At 40.4% G+C, this 17,632-nt stretch overlaps 1 protein-coding gene and 2 long non-coding RNA genes across 7 annotated transcripts in view; 1 reads left to right on the forward strand and 2 right to left on the reverse strand.

Annotated features, from left to right (window-relative positions):
- Positions 1 to 7,725, reverse strand: part of LOC308385590 — a 22,364-nt gene extending 14,639 nt beyond the window's left edge. The window contains exon 1 of the long non-coding RNA XR_013969579.1: positions 7,442 to 7,725. This is a non-coding gene — a long non-coding RNA (uncharacterized lncRNA). The remainder of the gene's footprint in view (positions 1 to 7,441) is intronic.
- LOC308385595 overlaps positions 1 to 17,632 on the forward strand; it is a 196,520-nt gene that overhangs the window by 74,599 nt on the left and 104,289 nt on the right. The window lies entirely within an intron of this gene.
- LOC308385581 (uncharacterized protein) overlaps positions 12,258 to 17,632 on the reverse strand; it is a 61,393-nt gene continuing 56,018 nt past the window's right edge. For all 5 annotated transcript variants that reach the window (XM_080864599.1, XM_080864596.1, XM_080864595.1 and 2 more), the window contains 2 exons: positions 15,347 to 16,030; positions 12,258 to 15,067 (listed from right to left, as the gene is read on the reverse strand). In XM_080864599.1, coding sequence (XP_080720725.1) covers positions 14,657 to 15,067; positions 15,347 to 16,030 — 1,095 coding nt within the window. In that variant the 3' untranslated portion in view covers positions 12,258 to 14,656. The remainder of the gene's footprint in view (positions 15,068 to 15,346; positions 16,031 to 17,632) is intronic.

Consider the following 17,632-nt stretch of genomic DNA (forward strand, 5'->3'; position numbering starts at 1 on the left):
GTTAGCCACCACCATTTTGTCCGTCTGTATCTGGAAGTCCCACAGGATCTTAGCTCGGTCATTCTCCACCACCCTTGGGGGCATCTCCCATTTTGACCTCGGGACTTCCAGGTTATACTCGGCACAGATGTTCCTGTACACTATGCCGGCCACTTGGTTATGGCGTTCCATGTATGCCTTGCCTGCTAGCATCTTGCACCCTGCTGTTATGTGCTGGATTGTCTCTGGGGCATCTTTACACAGCCTGCACCTGGGGTCTTGCCTGGTGTGATAGACCCCAGCCTCTATGGATCTTGTACTCAGAGCTTGTTCTTGTGCTGCCATGATTAGTGCCTCTGTGCTGTCTTTCAGTCCAGCTTTGTCCAGCCACTGGTAGGATTTCTGGATATCAGCCACCTCCTCTATCTGCCGGTGGTACATACCGTGCAGGGGCCTGTCCTTCCATGATGGTTCCTCGTCTCCCTCCTCTTTCTTGGGTTTCTGCTGCCTGAGGTATTCACTGAGCACTCGGTCAGTTGGGGCCATCTTCCCAATGTATTCTTGGATGTTCCTTGTCTCATCCTGGACTGTGGTGCTGACACTCACCAGTCCCCGGCCCCCTTCCTTCCGCTTAGCGTACAGCCTCAGGGTGCTGGACTTGGGGTGAAACCCTCCATGCATGGTAAGGAGCTTTCTTGTCTTTATGTCAGTGGCTTCTATCTCCTCCTTTGGCCAGCCTATTACCCCAGCAGGGTACCTGATCACGGGCAGGGCGTATGTGTTGATGGCCCGGATCTTGTTCTTACCATTCAGCTGACTCCTCAGGACTTGCCTGACCCTCTGCAGGTACTTGGTGGTTGTGTATATATATAAATATATATATATATATATAAAATGTTCTTCCTCTACACCCCCCCCCAATTTTTGCACATGTCGAGGAGCGTGTCAGGCTACATTTCACTGTATGTTATACTTGTATAACTATGCATGTGACAAATAAAGAACCTTGAACCTTGAACATGGGAATAGAGCAGCTGCGAGAGAATTCAACATTAATGAATCAATGTTACGGAAGTGGAGGAAGCGCAGTTTTTGGCTTTCCCCAAATTTCAAAAGTGCTTCATCTCTTTGCTATGACTGTCGCCATAATTTGCAGATGATAATGGTTTTAGCCGCTGCGATGCTTTCGACCAAAACAGGCGCCGCTTGATGACATCATCAACATGCACTATCGCGATAGAGCGATATAGTCAAAATCTCTATCGTTGGTCAAATTTATATTGTTTCTATCGTATATCGTTTATATCGCCCACCCCTACCACTGAGCTCCCTGCATACCACCACCTTTACCCAGGGGATGCTACACCCTGTATATATTTCAAAATAAAAAATAAAAAAAAGCTCAGTTTCCTACAATGGCGGCAGCCGGTTAGTTTTAATATTACTCTTATCATTCTTTCTGGGTCACAAAATAAACGTTTAACATTTAACTTTTTTGTCTTTCACTACTCAGGTTAAACATGATATATGAGTCACTTGGATAACTTAGAAATGTTATTGTTTGGCTTTTTTTAGTATTTTATTTGTTCCTGAGTAAATCGGTTTGGCTGAGATTAAAGTTATAGTTTTTACACAGCTGAATAAACGTCAAGCAGACAGCTGATTATCAGAAGTGTGAGATGCTCGAGAATATACTCCGATGTAGACGGCTGAGTTTATTAAACTCCACCGAAACAATCTGCAAATGTAATTAAAATGTAATAAAAATGGTAAAATGGTAAATGGCCTGTATTTGTATAGTGCTTTACTAGTCCCTAAGGACCCCAATTGACCACATTCCTATAACGATCCCACACACATTAGGTGGTACTCCATTATAACACAAAATTCCTTTATTTAACACATCACCAAGACCATCTGTGACAGCGTTCAAGTTTTACAACAACTAAAAGGGATACAGAAAATACACACTGATATATTACATACATACGAATTTATAAGTTAAATATAGTGTACAATAACCAAGCTGTTATCAACCATCATTAACTATTAAACTATTGTTTATGGAAGCGGTTGTGGGATTCATCGGGAAACTAGCGGATGACACCGTGGAGACAAAGACTATCACAACGTTTCCCAACCAGAAGCCGTGGGTGGATAAAACCATCCGCGACGCTCTGAGATCCCGCACCGCTGCCTACAACACGGGACTCATGACGGGGGACATGGACCCATACAAAGCCGCGTCATATAACGTGCGGAGGGCGGTGAAAGAGGCGAAGCAGCGCTACGGGAGGAAACTAGAGTCACAACTCCAACAGAGTGACTCTAGGAGCCTGTGGCGGGGACTAAGGACAATAACGGACTATAAAGCACCAACAACCGGTATGACGAACGCGGCCGTGACTCTGGCAGACAAGCTGAACACTTTCTATGCTCGCTTCGAGGCTGCAGCTAAGGACTCCAACAATGCTAGTGTTAGCGGCGCTAACGGCTGCAGACAGGAAGATACTGCCAGCACCGGAAACGTGCTCGTCATCTCCGAGCATGAAGTAAGGAGAGCCTTCAAGAGAGTGAACACCAGGAAAGCAGCAGGACCAGACGGCATCCCAGGTCGTATCCTAAGAGACTGCGCATACCAGCTAGCTCCTGTGTTCACTGAGATATTCAACATCTCTTTATCTCAGTCGGTGATCCCCACATGCTTCAAAGAGTCCATCATTGTTCCTGTCCCGAAGAAACCCCACCCTGCTTCTCTCAATGACTATCGCCCTGTAGCCCTCACCTCAGTAGTGATGAAGTGCTTTGAACGCCTGGTCAGAGACTTCATCATTTCTTCACTACCAGACACACTGGACCCACTACAGTTTGCTTACCGTCCAAATCGATCCACAGACGATGCCATCTCTCATCTCCTCCACACATCACTCACTCACTTGGACACTAGAAGGGGGAATTATGTTAAAATGCTCTTCATAGACTACAGCTCTGCATTTAACACCATAATTCCCTCCACACTCACCACCAAGCTGGAGCATCTGGGACTCAGCTCATCTATGTGTCAGTGGATCTCCAACTTCCTAACTGGCAGACCACAGGCAGTAAGGATGGGCGGACATGTCTCAGCCTCCACCACTCTCAGCACTGGAGCCCCCCAGGGGTGTGTTCTGAGCCTCCTGCTGTACTCTTTGTACACATATGACTGTGTGGCCACTACCAGCTCCACCACCATCATCAAGTTTGCTGACGACACCGTCGTGGTGGGCCTGATCTCTGATAACAACGAGACTGCCTACCTGAAGGAGATTAGGAATCTGGAGAACTGGTGCCAGAGGAACAACCTCCTTCTAAACGTCAGTAAGACAAAGGAGCTGATAGTGGACTTCAGCACTAAGCAGGAGAGGAACTACCAGACCCCCGTCATCAACGAGTGCCCAGTGGAGAGAGTGGACAGCTTCAAATACCTCGGAGTTCACATCACGCAGGACCTGTCATGGTCCTGTCACATCAACACCGTGGTGAAAAAGGCCCGTCAGCGTCTCTACCACCTCAGACGCTTGAGAGACTTCCAACTGCCCTCCAAGGTGCTCAGGAACTTTTACTCCTGCACCATAGAGAGCATCCTGATGGGAAACATCTTAACCTGGTTCGGGAACAGCACCATGCAGGACAGACGAGCTCTACAGAGGGTTGTGCGATCAGCTGAGCGCACCATCCGCTCCAAGCTCCCTGACCTGCACTCAATCTACAGCAGGCGGTGCTGGACCAAGGCCAGGAAGATCGTGAAGGACCTCAGCCATCCCAACAACAGACTGTTCTCTCTGTTGAGGTCAGGAAAGCGATTCCGCTCCCTGAAGACCAACACAGAGAGACTGAGGAGGAGCTTCTTCCAGCAGGCGATACGGTCTCTCAATCACACCACCACACAGTACTGACCCACACATATGGTTCTTACACACACACTGGACATTCTGGACATTGTTTCACTTCATTACTTAAATCACGCTGCTGTTATTGTGTATATGCTGCTGTTATTGTGTATATATTTATTTATATTTCTTCATACATTCTTATATAGTTCTATATTGTGTATTTTGTTGTACAGTTATTTTATTTTCAACTTTAATTTATATATTTTATCTTATTCTCCCAGTTAAATTTACCCTTCATTAGGGCTGCTCAATTAATCGAATTTTAATCACGATTACGATCTGGGCTTTCAACGATCATTAAAAATGACTGAGCCGATTATTAGCCCCTCCCTCATTTATCCGCGACACCTTAAAGGCTGGTCCGTGAAAATATTGTCAGGCATAAACCGGTCCGTGGCGCAAAAAAGGTTGGAGACCGCTGATTAAGAGGACCCGAGGGAAGCTCGGAAAGCTAAGCAGAAGTTATTTGGAGAGTGACTGCCGTTGGTTGAAAAGAGTTTAAAAAAAAAAAACTTCAGTGGTGTTGCACACTATTTTATATTATTTTTTTAAAGTCATTGTTAACCCTTTAAAGCCGGTCAGAGCAGCACGCTCCGTTTTGCGTAACTATTTTTAAATCCCTGTAGAACCTGAACCGTGTAAGCTAGCGCAATAATTTGTTTTGCATATGAAACCGGAGGAGTTGTACTTACATCTGATGCCATCAGCTTGTCCTCGGTCACGGTTTCGTTCCACATATAGCTTTGCAAAAATTGCATAAAAAGTGCTTGCAGGAACAAAAACATAATATTCCAGAAACACGCTTTGCCGTTCCTATCAGCTGTTCGTAACACTTCCCACAGTGAAATGATGCACCTGCTGTTTTCTTTGCAAATTTGCATCATAGGATTGTTTTTTGTTTTTCCTGCAGTATATAAAAATTGCTGTATCTCCAAAATAAAACTATGAAGACACTCAAAATAAATTTCCTGTGGTGGAAAACTATTTTTTGCAACTTTATTGTATTTAAAGTTTTGAGGGATAAACCTCTTAAACTTCTCCAAGTAGAAATATATGTAAACAAAACAAAAGCGATTTTCAATTTTTTTTGTAGTTTATTGCACTTTTTTGCAATTTATGTAATTACTATGCACTTAATGCATACATATTATTAAAATATGGGCTATAACAGTTGTATTGATGTATAGCAACTTGAAATGCTCCCACAAATGGCACTACAGCATGTAAAAAAAATAAAATAAAAATAATATAAGCTCTGGTGGACTTGGTTCTATAGTAGGTCTTAAAGGGTTAAATAAATATCGTCAAATAATCGTGATCTCAATTTCAGTGAAAATAATCGTGATTATCATTTTTGCCATAATCGAGCAGCCCTACCCTTCATTCTAATTTGTGTTGTACAGTTATTTCATTTTTAACCTTAATTTATATTTTATTCCTTCCTAGTTAAATTTACACTTTTTAATTTTTCATATTTATTTCCTATCTTATTCATAGCCTTTTCCTTTTTTGTTTTCTTTAGGTCACGAGCAGTTGTCCAAGCATTTCACTACATATCGTACTGTGTATGACTGTGTACGTGACAAATAAATTTGAATTTGAATTTAAACCTGCATTTTTGTTGAAGCAGTCTTCAGAAATGGGAAATTATTACATTCAGAAATCACATAATTTCCACATTCATGGCTGCATCAGCAGATATTCAAAAATACATAATTAAAATCACCTTGTTACCTGCAAACATTAAACGTGTTCTCAGGTACATTTGTGATCATTTTCAAGTTGTATGGCTTTAACAATGTGACATTTTCTCCCAAAATCACAATACCATCTCATTCCTTTTTGTAGAGGCAGGCATTTTAAAATGTTTACATTTTTATGTCTTTATTTATTTAACTTTTTTACAATCCCAACCAGCACAGTCACTGGGTACTTGGGCTGCACGATTTTGCATAAAATGAGAATCACAATTTTTTGGCTTAGAATTGAGATCACGATTCTCTCACGATTTTCTTTTCCAGTATAAATATTTATTGCACTTATTAACTGCACATCAACTTCGTAACAGTTGAGACTGAACATAAAAACAATAAATAAACATAAAAACAACAAATGTCTCACGTTTTGTTGTTGCCACAAAATGTTGTACTGCTTGAAATTCCGTCTCCACCGTTGCTCGACGCTGCGTGTACAGAGCAGGTAGTGCAACAATAGAAAAATAGTTGCGGGACGGCACTGTGTAGCGTTTGTCTAGGATGTTGATCATTTTCCTAAATCCCTCGTTTTGCACAGTGTTGATGGAGCCATATCTTTGGTCAGGTGATAAGTGATAGCCTCCGTAATTTCTTTGTGCCTGCGGGAGTTCAACGGGTATAGGGAAGCGCTGTATAAGGTTCCCGTTATTGATGTTTGGGTGGTTGACCGGGACGGATTTTCTCCTGTCACTTTCTCGTCATCCCTGACGTGCTCTCCGTTGTTTTCTCCTGCTAATTTTAGCATCACACAGCACAGCTTGTGTATCACGTGGTATAAGGCTCCGCCCTTGTCATTTGTTGAGCAGGAAGAGTGAGCGCTTGTTTTCATGCAGATTAAGTCCCGGATCAAAATGCGGTACAATCGTTGTCTTTTTTTTTTTTTTTTTTAATCGTTGTCATTTGGAAATGAGATCGCACATAAGTATGAATCGAGATCGCGATTTTCTAACGATTAATCGTGCAGCCCTACTGGGTACTTTTGTGATTGTTTTCCTTCTCTATAAGGGACAGGTTCAAAGGTTAAAGGTCTCTCTTACTTTCAGTGCTGCCACATGTGGATTTAAGTCCGCACTGCACTGTGTGTGTCTGTTCCCTGATTCAGTAAAACACGTGCAGCTCTCCCAAAATGTGGGCGCATCACAGTTTTTTGGCCTCGTCTTATCTGTTTATCTTATCGGTATACAAGGCTCGCAACAATACAAATGGAAAATGTAATGTTAGTGTCATGTTGTTCAACAATTTCTACAAGAAAGCGGCTGGACTTCTTTAAGTTTGGTAAAACACGTTTCACCGCTCATACAAACCATTATGACGGAATTATAGAAAACACTGCATCAAAAACACAAAAAAAGTTGTTTCAGACATGTTGATCTCAGCAAAGGAGAATCACACCAAAACTTTCTTTGTGAGTACGGGCAGCTGCACCTAAAGGCACAATGAATAGCGAGCACACATTGAACCGTACATAACGCTGTAGGGGCGTAAGGTCTTTTAATCGTGGATGTAGTCAACGCGGTAAATACAAATGAGGCTGTAGAGGTTTGGTGCAGGCAGAAAAACAGCTGCAGGGACAATGAAAAGACTTTTCTGCTCCAACTTCTCCCAGCATGCTGAGCTAATGATTAGTTGGTGTTTTTCTCCAAACACTCTCTCACTCTTCTCTCAACGTGTTCACAATAAACTGTGAACAGACACCGAGGAGAGCAGCAGAAGACCTCATTCAGGAGCTAAACTCAACATGAACTGAACTCACAGTAAAGTTAGCTCGGTGCTTACCTTTAGATGAGCCCACAAACCGAGAGGAACTCCGCGATGAAGCTGCAACTCTTTCCAAACACAGGAAACAGATCAGGGAGCAGAGACCCACGTGGTTCACGCTGATCTCAGCTACGATCCAGGAGACAAGGGTGGGCAGATCGATGCAGATATCGATCAGGACGTTGGTAGTGGTTTATGATCGATACTTTAGTTTGTTTCTCTCCTCTAAGTTCACTACTTTACTCCCGTTTCATGAAAAAGCAGCTCTCTCTGCTCGACTCCTCTCTTGCGCACATGCTTTGCTCCGCCCCATTTTCTGCTCTGCTGTGATTCGTTGCTGTGCGGTCACGTGACTCAGAAGCTACATTTGGGGGGTGTCCAAATTCATGAGCCGCGTCCTCATTTTTTTTTTTAAATAAACTTTATTAAGAAACAGTATACTGAACATGTATACAACCAGAACAAAATTAATATATGCCAGAGGGTGTGATACAAAGAATTACAAACATTCAAATAATTTGTAATTACTACAAATAGTAATAGTTTTCATAGCCTTTTTGTTGAGTGATCCACTAATCAATTTTATGTAACATAAAACATCATTATAGTAATGTTTAAAATTAGGTTTTTTGTTACTGTATTTGCATTTGTGAAAATAAAATTTAGCTAAGATAACTAACAAGTTTATTATAAAGTAAACATCTTCTATTTTTGCCTTCGAAAGAAACAAAATACAAGATTTTCCCATTTCACAGTAAAGTCATTATAGAGATGTCCAAAATGTTCTAGCGTATGAACAGATCCAGAAAAGGTGTTGCACAGTCTCAGGATGGCTTCCACAAAATCCACAGTTCACATTTATGTCCCTTTTGAACTTTGTCACCTAATGATTAGCAGGATAAAATTTATGCAGTATTTTAAATGAGACTTCCTTCACTTTATTCGTTACCAGTTACTTGTTAGGAATTGTCCATACTCTTTTCCAGTTAATGTCACTGACAAAGAAATTCCGATAAGAGACCACATGTGGAATAGTTAGAGATTCTGTCTGGAACAAAGCACGGATATTCTTATTACTTTTACTACGGTTTGTTAGACAGATTCTTCCTATGTGTGAATCTAAAGGGTTGGGGAGAGAAACAGATGATATGCAAGGTTGAATACCTTTAAACAGCATTATAATACCCGTAGGTATTGCATCAAATAATATGGCATATTCTTTGGGTGTGGCTGGAAATTTATAGGTGTTTAAGAATTCTGAATAGGACATAAGCTGCCCATTAGGATTAAACAGCTGATTCACTAAAACAATCCGTTTCTCAACCCACCTAGAAAAAAAAAAGATTTATTTTCATACACTATGTTCCTATTATTCCAAATTGAATACGTATGGGGTGTAAAGTTGTGTTTATATATAAGGGACCAAGCTAACAGAAGTTGTTTGTGAAACATCGAAAGGTTTTCTGGAAGCTTATCTATATTATAATCACAACCTAAGATAACTTAGACCACCAAACTTCCAAATGGATACCGGATTTTTAAGAAAATGTTTAGCCCAATTAATCTTAAATGTATTGTTTAGAGTAGTAAAATCCAAAACATTGAGACCACCGTGTTCATAGTCATTCATCAATACACTTTTTCTGATGTAATGTGTCCTGTTTTTCCAGAGGAAGTTGAAGAGCATTCGGTCGATATCCTTACAAGTTTTGCCGTCCACATGCAGAGAAATTGCTGCATAAGTCAGTCGACACAGACCTTCTGCTTTTGAGAGCAATACCCTTCCTCTTAAACTTAAATCTCTCTGCAACCATTGATTTAATTTGGTTTGAGATTTTTTAATAATTGGGGGACAATTTAGTAAAATTCTGTCTTTTGGATCTTTGCAGATAATCAGATCTAAATATGTTGCTTCATTTTTAACTGTTATATTACAAATACTCTGAACACTACACTCTTTGACAGGCAATAATTGACATTTATTTAAGTTTAGGACCAATCCAGACCCTTTTGAGAAATCCTCTATTACGTGTAAAGCAATTGGCACTTGGCTGGCATTTTTAAGAAAAATTGTGGTATCAGGCTATGACAGCGTTGATGGAGTTTTTAAATTGTGTTGATCGGCCACGTAAAACCAGAGTTATGTTAAAAATATATGAAATATTTGGTTTTCTTCCTGAATACTATCATTGTTTATATTTACTGCGGGAAGAAACGGTAAAAACTGTGTTTCATAAGGAAAATGCCATAAAGCACTTTCCACCTGTGAGCGAAGACAACACCAAAAAACCCCACCCTTTCCTAATGGTCAAAAAATGTACCATGTCGACCAATCAAAAGATTCCAGATAGCAAGACGACATTGAATCGATGTTGATTTTTCATCCAATCCGTCGTTATGGTCAGGGTTGAAATGTCACTGTTGTAACAACATTGAAATACTGTGGTAAACCCATGGTCTTACTATAGGGACGTTGAAATGATGTTGATTTACCGTTGTTTTTTTGTCATTGATATTTGATCTATTTGTAGTCGACCAGGTGACAACAACAACGTCGAGAAAACGTCTATTTATAGTTGACCATCATTCCGCGCCGGACACCATCAAAAAGCCATCGATTTCTAGTAGTGCATTAAATTGCATTGCAACTGAGCGGGTATAAAGTACCGGAGAAAGTGGATTTATTGTTCTTTTGTTATCAATGACTTTGGTCTAGTTCACCAGCTTTGAAAAATCGTGTCGACCTGCAATTTATGTATAGTTGAGCGGGAAATTAAAGCAGCGATCACTTGGACTATTCCGCAGCACCCCTCTCACAGTGGTACATCCCTCCAGGTAACCATTGTCTTGTACAGTAGAGCGGGACATTAGATTTACTCTCAGTGGAATTGACCGGAGAAGGCATCAGTTCATGCACTGCACTGGCCTGCACCACGATTAGTATAAGGTAAGAATGAATGAATTTTCTTCTATTTGTTATTTCCACAGTTGCATTTGAATAACAGTAAAAAACTCGTTAATGTACAGTTTCTGACAAAATGTGGGAGCCCGAAATTGTGTCCACTTTTCATCTTACAACTCAGCTGGAGTTTCATACTTTTCTGTTATATTCTGTTACAAAGCTAGCCTAACGCTTCGAGGGTTCCTTTGTTAGCCTTGCCGTCGCCTCGGCCACCATTGACCCAGACTGTCGCTCTGTCTTTGCCTTTTTGCATAGTACTAAAAAAAATGTAAATCTGTGATATATGATTGGTAAATGTAAAGGTAACTGTATAAATGTGTTCAATGACTTTGTTACTTTTGATGATTGGAGAGCACCCGCTTCAATTCGCACACGAAAACTTTAGACTCAGTTCGAATGCTCACGCGGCATGTCCACGTGACTTTACGTTGCACGCTCACCTTTACGTTGCACGCGTACATGACTTTCCGTTTGTGCCTTGAATAATGAATAAGGCTACGTCCACACGTACCAGGGTATTTTTGAAAACGCAGATTTTTCTATGCGTTTACACCTTTCGTCCACACGTAAACCTCGTTTTCGTTCGCTGAAAACTGAGATTTTAAAAAACGCCTGCCAGGGTGGATATTTTCGAAAACTCAAGTTTTTGCATTTACGTGTGGATGAGGAAAACAGAAAACGCAGCGTCAAAGGTGTGCGCCTATTTTGACGTCACACTGTGCACGTTTTTCGTTCGGTGCAATGAATTTCTACAATGGCGGACTTAGACAAACTTATACTTGAATGCAGAATGTTAAGCCATCACTTATGGATATATTAGTTTTTCGCCTCCCACTGCTTAAACCTGAACAACCACTTTATGAAGTGGTTCTGAGTGAGCTGGAGCTGTTTTGCAAAGAAGGATGGGCAAGGATTTCAGTCTCTAGATGTGCAAAGCTGGTAGAGACAGACCCTAAAAGACTGGCAGCTGGAATTGCAGCAAAAGCTGGTTCTACAAAGTATTGACTCAGGGGGCTGAATAATTACACACAGCCCACTTTGCAGTTATTTATTTGTAAAAAATGTTTGGAATCATGTATGATTTCTGTTCCACTTCTCACGTGTGCACCACTTTGTGTTGGTCTTTCACCTGGAATTATAAATGTACATTAATACATTCAATAAAATTGATTCATGTTTGTGGCTGTAATGTGACAAAATGTGGAAAAGTTCAAGGGGGCCGAATAATTTTGCAAGCCACTGTAAGCGGGAGATTTTCCCAACGAAGAACCACTTACTGCTTAAAAGATAGAGAGTTAAAGTAGACTGTATACCCTCAGGTTAACTTTAAACGTATTGTTGAAGTCAGAGGCAGCATAAAAGTGACCCCCCCTTAGACTGATTTCTAGTTCTAGTGTCTTTATATTCCAGTGAGTTCTGCTTTTAGTTAGCAAACATAAACTAATGTAAGTCTATTAACGGCAACTGACTAACCAACCCGGTGAGTCGAGTCCCCTCGAGCAGTGCTCACTGACCAAGCCTAACACCAAACTGATGAAAACATGGTAGCATTTAGTCTGCATTTATAAATAAGGCAGCATTTATTTAAAACCTGCAACAATCTCTCCCAAAGTGATTGCAGTCACTTCAAGTCAGAGCGCAACTGTTTGCAGAAAGTTGGCCTCTTATAAGATGAGCTCCCTTATTCATTGTATTCCCAGAGTAATTCCCAGAGTATTTTATTTTCTTTAATAAATATCGATGTTTGGTGTCACTGTATTGAGACAACATCACAACGCAAAATATCAAGATGCTGTGCTGTATCGATCCCCCCCCCCACCTCTACCGTATTACGGGTGAAAACACCAGTCAGCCAGAAGATCAAAACAATAGTTAAGTTCAAGTATTTATACAATATCAGTTAACTGTAAGGTAAAACAATATCTATAACAACAACTACTACTAAATACGGTGTCCCAATGGGAAAACCATTTAAACGTAACAGCGATAACATTTTGGAGAATCAAAATCCGTAAAAAATAAATAAATAAAAAAATAAAATAAAAAAAGTAAAAGACTTGCAGCTTCCCAAATGTAACATTCAGGATTATTGATGCAAGTCCAGAAATCAGAGCCACAAAGTAGACAAAAGGAAAACATATTATTGATACAGAAGTTGTTTTCTATGCAAGATCACTGCAAAAAGCCATACCTAATGTCCACCCTACTGTTACTCATTTTATATTAAGATTTAAAAATTAGTTGGTATTGGTATGGCGAATGGCCTTCAATAATAGTAATAAATCACATAGCAATAGTACATTCATATAGTTGTAATAGGCATGAAAATATATTAAGTAATCCAAAGTATTCAGAATACGTAACTCTACCGGCATCCAGCATCTATCTACATGTAAAAAGAATTTGGTGTTTTCTGAGGGTCCAAAAAGAAATAATAGAATTTGAATTAATTTAAATTAAAACAATTTAGTTTAATACGACTAATAGGCATTACGAGCTCAGTCATGGGAAAAAAACCAACCAAAAAAACCAACAACAACGTTTCGAATGTTATTTCTTCCTGAATTGAAGTCCAAACATCAGAGCTACCTCGTGAGATCCAAGTGTGACATCAGCTGACACTCTTTACAGGAGATTCCATCTGAACTCTGTGGAGCCTGATCTGGTTTGTAAGTCTGACCCTGAAACCAGAAGAGGATCTTTCTGTCTCTTCAGATTCACTGTGATCCAGTGCAGTCCGTCCTGCAGGATCGCGCTGATGTTTGCACAGAGCAGATAATGAAGTGAATGTTTTTCATACTTGAATGCACAAAATGTTCAGGAGATTTTTCAATCTGGTTTTAAAGCAATGCATAGCACTGAATCAGCACTTTTAAGAATTTTTAATGATATATTTTTATCATGTGATTCTGGTGAAAGTGTCATTCTTATTTTACTCGATTTAACTGCTGCATTTGACACTGTAGACCATGAAATTTTAATCTCACGTTTGGAGCAGTGTGTCGGTATAACAGGTGTGGCTCTGAAATGGTTCAGGTCTTACTTAACAAACCGAACCTTTTCAGTTCGCTTAGGAAACTGTGAGTCCTCCCGAGCTCCGTTGTCTCATGGAGTACCACAGGGTTCCATTCTGGGCCCTATCCTGTTTTCACTTTATTTACTTCCATTGGGCTCAATTTTTAGAAAACACAGACTCTCGTTTCACTGTTATGCAGATGACTGCCAGATTTATGTTCCTCTTAAAAAGCAAGATGGGTCGTCTGTAAATCGTTTACAAACATGTCTGGAGGACGTCAAGTCGTGGTTGGCGCTAAACTTTCTTTGTTTTAATGATTCTAAAACTGAAGTAATGGTGTTCAGACCTGCCTCCACTGCTGTTCCGTGTGTTGATTTGCAATCCCTGAAATCATTCTGTAAACCAGAGATTGTTAATCTGGGTTTTAAAATGGATCCTGAGCTTAAGCTTGAAAGCCAGATCGGGTTGGTTGTAAGGTCTAGTTTCTTTCATCTGAGGCAACTGGCCAAAATTAAGCACTTTCTTACGAGACAGCAATTTGAAACAGTAATCCACGCTTTTGTAACCGTTCGGCTGGATTACTGTAATTCTCTTTATTTTGGGGTGAGTCGATCTTCTGTTTTTCGACTGCAGTTAGTCCAGAATGCTGCTGCACGCCTTTTAACTGGCACTCATAGATACGAGCATATCACCCCAGTTTTATATTCACTTCATTGGCTGCCCGTGCATTTTAGGATCCATTTTAAGATGCTTTTATTTGTTTTTAAATGTTTGTCCAATGCTGCCCCTGTGTACCTCTCTGAGCTTCTTCATCCATACATACCTTCCCGGTCCCTCAGGTCGGCAGACCAGCTCCTCAGAGGGGATCGGGCGTTTGCTGTGGCAGCACCAAAATTGTGGAATGAGTTGCCTTTACATGTTAGACAGGCACCTTCCTTATCTGTTTTTAAATCACGTCTTAAAACATATTTATTTACCTTGGCTTTTAGCACAGCAGGACTTGTTGATGTCTCTTAATACGTTTCTTATTAATTATATTACTTTTAATTTTAAGATATTTTATATGTAATTTAAACTGTTTCTTCTCTGTTTTATATTTGTAGCACTTTGGTCAACATAGTTGGATGTAAAGTGCGTTATAAATAAAGATGCTATGCTATGCTATGTTTTTGCACATTGGTAACAGTGAAACAGTTTATTTACAGTGAGGGATTGTTTATGTTTGGATTATAAACTGAGATTCTTAAAGCTCTTGTCACACTGTTATTAAGTTCACTTCAATATGTCGAAGTTCATGGCAATCTCGAGTCCCTGAATATGAGAAACGTCTGTCACAGTGTCTACAGTTGTATGGTTTCTCTCCTGTGTGGACTCGTTTATGTACTTTAAGGTAACCTGCAGTGGTGAAGGATGACCCACACTGGTCACACACGTGCTTTTTAACCCCACTGTGAATGACTTCATGTCGTTTTAATTCACTTGGTTTGGGGAAACCTCTCCCACATTCTTTGCAGAAGTTCATTTTGTCTCCAGTGTGTCTACGCTGATGTACTTTTAGGCTTTGTTGATGACTGAAAGTTTTTCCACAAAGGTCACAGAGAAACTCTTTCCCACCACCACAGTGACGACAGGGTTGAGAAGTGGATCCATCTGTGTCGCTCTGCTTCTAAACAAAGACACAAAGACAGTGAGAGTCAGGGAATTCCTTCAACATTTTAATCCTGAACATTGCCTGAAATAAAGCTCAAGCCCCGAGTTTGATTACACTAGAATCACGTCATATTTTCGGCCCTATGTTGTAGTGAGATAAGTTTGTGGGTGTTGTTTTCGCCGCTTTTAACTCCTCGCTGGTTAGCTAGTTTTAACGTCTCGTTTAGCTTTGAAATTAAACTTCATTCATATAATACTTCAAAATAACTGCAACTGAAAAAATATGAATACATACCTCACAGTAACTGCACTTGTAGAGTATTTTTCTGGTGTGAATCTGTTGATGCTTTCTCAGGGAATGTGGCTCTTTAAAAGCCTTTTCACACCAGTCACATTTATAAGGTCTCTCCTCAGTGTGGATAAACATGTGGTTTTTTAAGTGTGTGGCTGTTGTAAACAGTTTCCCACACTGATCGCACCAGTAAACATCCTGTCCAGTGTGAATGCGCAGGTGAATATTTCGTTTGACTAGCGAGCAGAATGTTTTTCCACAAATGTCGCAGCTATACGCTTGATTATTTTCAGAGTGGGTAACTAGATGATTTCGTAAGCTGCTACTACGAGCAAAGGCTTTACCACACTGATCACAGCTGTGTGCTTTAAGTCCACTGTGGATGAGTTGGTGTCTTTTTAAGTGTCCAAGTTGGGTGAAAGATTTTCCACACAAGTCACAGCTGTACGGTTTAAGTCCGCTGTGGATGAGTTGGTGTGTTTTTAAGTTCGCAGCCAGGGTAAAAGACTTTCCACACAAGTCACAGTAGTGTGCTTTAACTCCACTGTGGATGAGTTGATGCCGTATCAGGTCAGACGTCCGATTAAAATCCTTCCCACACTCGTCACAGCTGTATTTCTTCTCTCCCTTTCTTCTGTGAGGTTTGTCGGCCTCCTGAGAGCGCTGACTTCTCGCTCCATGTTGGTCCTGCAGTGACAGAGATACAAACAGAGGCAGTGAGTGAAATGCAGTCGTGGAACAAACTGAAACTGCCTCCATTAGTGGAATGGATTTATTTATCCGGAGGAAAAATGTTTTAAAGACTGCCAGACGATCCGGCACCATCATGAGCACCCCTTCCAACCATACATAGAATACACAAACATAACATTGGGAAGTCAGGTGAGAGAGGTACGGAACAAACAAAACAATGGAAATACAGAGTACATGAGGAAAGAAGAGGAGAAAATTTAAATCTGGTTTTCATCTTGAAGGAGAGTGTATATGATTGGGGAAACCTGCAGTCAGCTGAGACTGAAGAAGTCACTTGGATGAGTGACGAAACGTTTCTCCCACTAAAACCGCTACGTCCAGGTGAACAGAATCAACCTTTTGGGATTTACTTACCTGGATGATTAAGCACGGATCAAGACCTTATTTTGTTAACATTTTTAAAATGATAGCAGCACAAACAAAATATTTTGCAGCACAAACCAGCACAAACATAGCACAATTGATTGACACCAGTTTTGTTTGATTCCATTAATGTGGGGTGGCTGGTTGACCTCTGACCTCTAGAAATTTTTATTAATATTTTTAAAATGATAGCAGCAGAAACAAAAAAATTTGCAACACAAACATAACACAAATGTTTGACATCAATTTTGTTTGATTTAGTTAATGTGGGGGCGCTGGTTGACATTTTGACCCTTACATTTTCATTAATATCTTTAAAACAGAAGCAGCACAAACATAGCACAGTTGATTAACACCACTTTTGTTGGATTTGAAGAAGGTGAGTGGTAGGGGTGTAGCGATACACAAAATTCACGGTTCGATATTTTTTCGATACAAAAATGTTCATGCCTTTTTAATTTGTCATTTATTAAAATTATAAATATATATTTTAACTCAAAAGTACAGTTTTTAAATTTAATGTTGCTGAAACAACAAAGGGATAAAAAATAAATCTATCTAATGGAGAAATCTTTGGAAAAGAGAGTTTATTACAGAGAAATGGCTCTTTCCAAAATAAAAGCTATACTATGCGCTTCTTCTGGGCTATATTCTCAGCAGCGTATTAAACATATCAGGTCCCCATCAGGAGAATCCTGTGCTAACGGCTGTCTAAATGACTCGGGTAAAGTTAGTAGCATGCTTGTTGTTTTTGTCTGCTTCCACTTGTCTTTGCACTAGGATGATGTCGAGTAAATGTGCAGTCATATTCGTTGTGTTCCTACTAGTGCTGTCAGCGTTAATCTGAAATGACGTTAACGCCACAACACGGCAAATCTCCGTTAACGAGCTACCGCGGATCGTCCGTGCGTGGGGCTAGACGGCCAACACGTTAACGAGCTAACTGCGCTAACACACTAGTTCCCACCCATGTAATTGAGCATTGCGTGGCACATCCAACATACTGTTTTACTTTTGTCCATGACTCGCTTACCTTCAGGGTCATGCTTCACATGAAAACCAAAATAATTCCAAACGCCAGATCTGAATGAGGGTGGGGGAGGTCCATGTTGCTGAGAGCTTAACTTCTGTCTTGCTAGCTTGCCCTGCGGTCAGTGAATCTGCACTCGACTG

The sequence above is a fragment of the Rhamphochromis sp. 'chilingali' genome (assembly GCF_963969265.1).
Source record: "Rhamphochromis sp. 'chilingali' genome assembly, chromosome: 18".
Taxonomy (NCBI): domain Eukaryota; kingdom Metazoa; phylum Chordata; class Actinopteri; order Cichliformes; family Cichlidae; genus Rhamphochromis; species Rhamphochromis sp. 'chilingali'.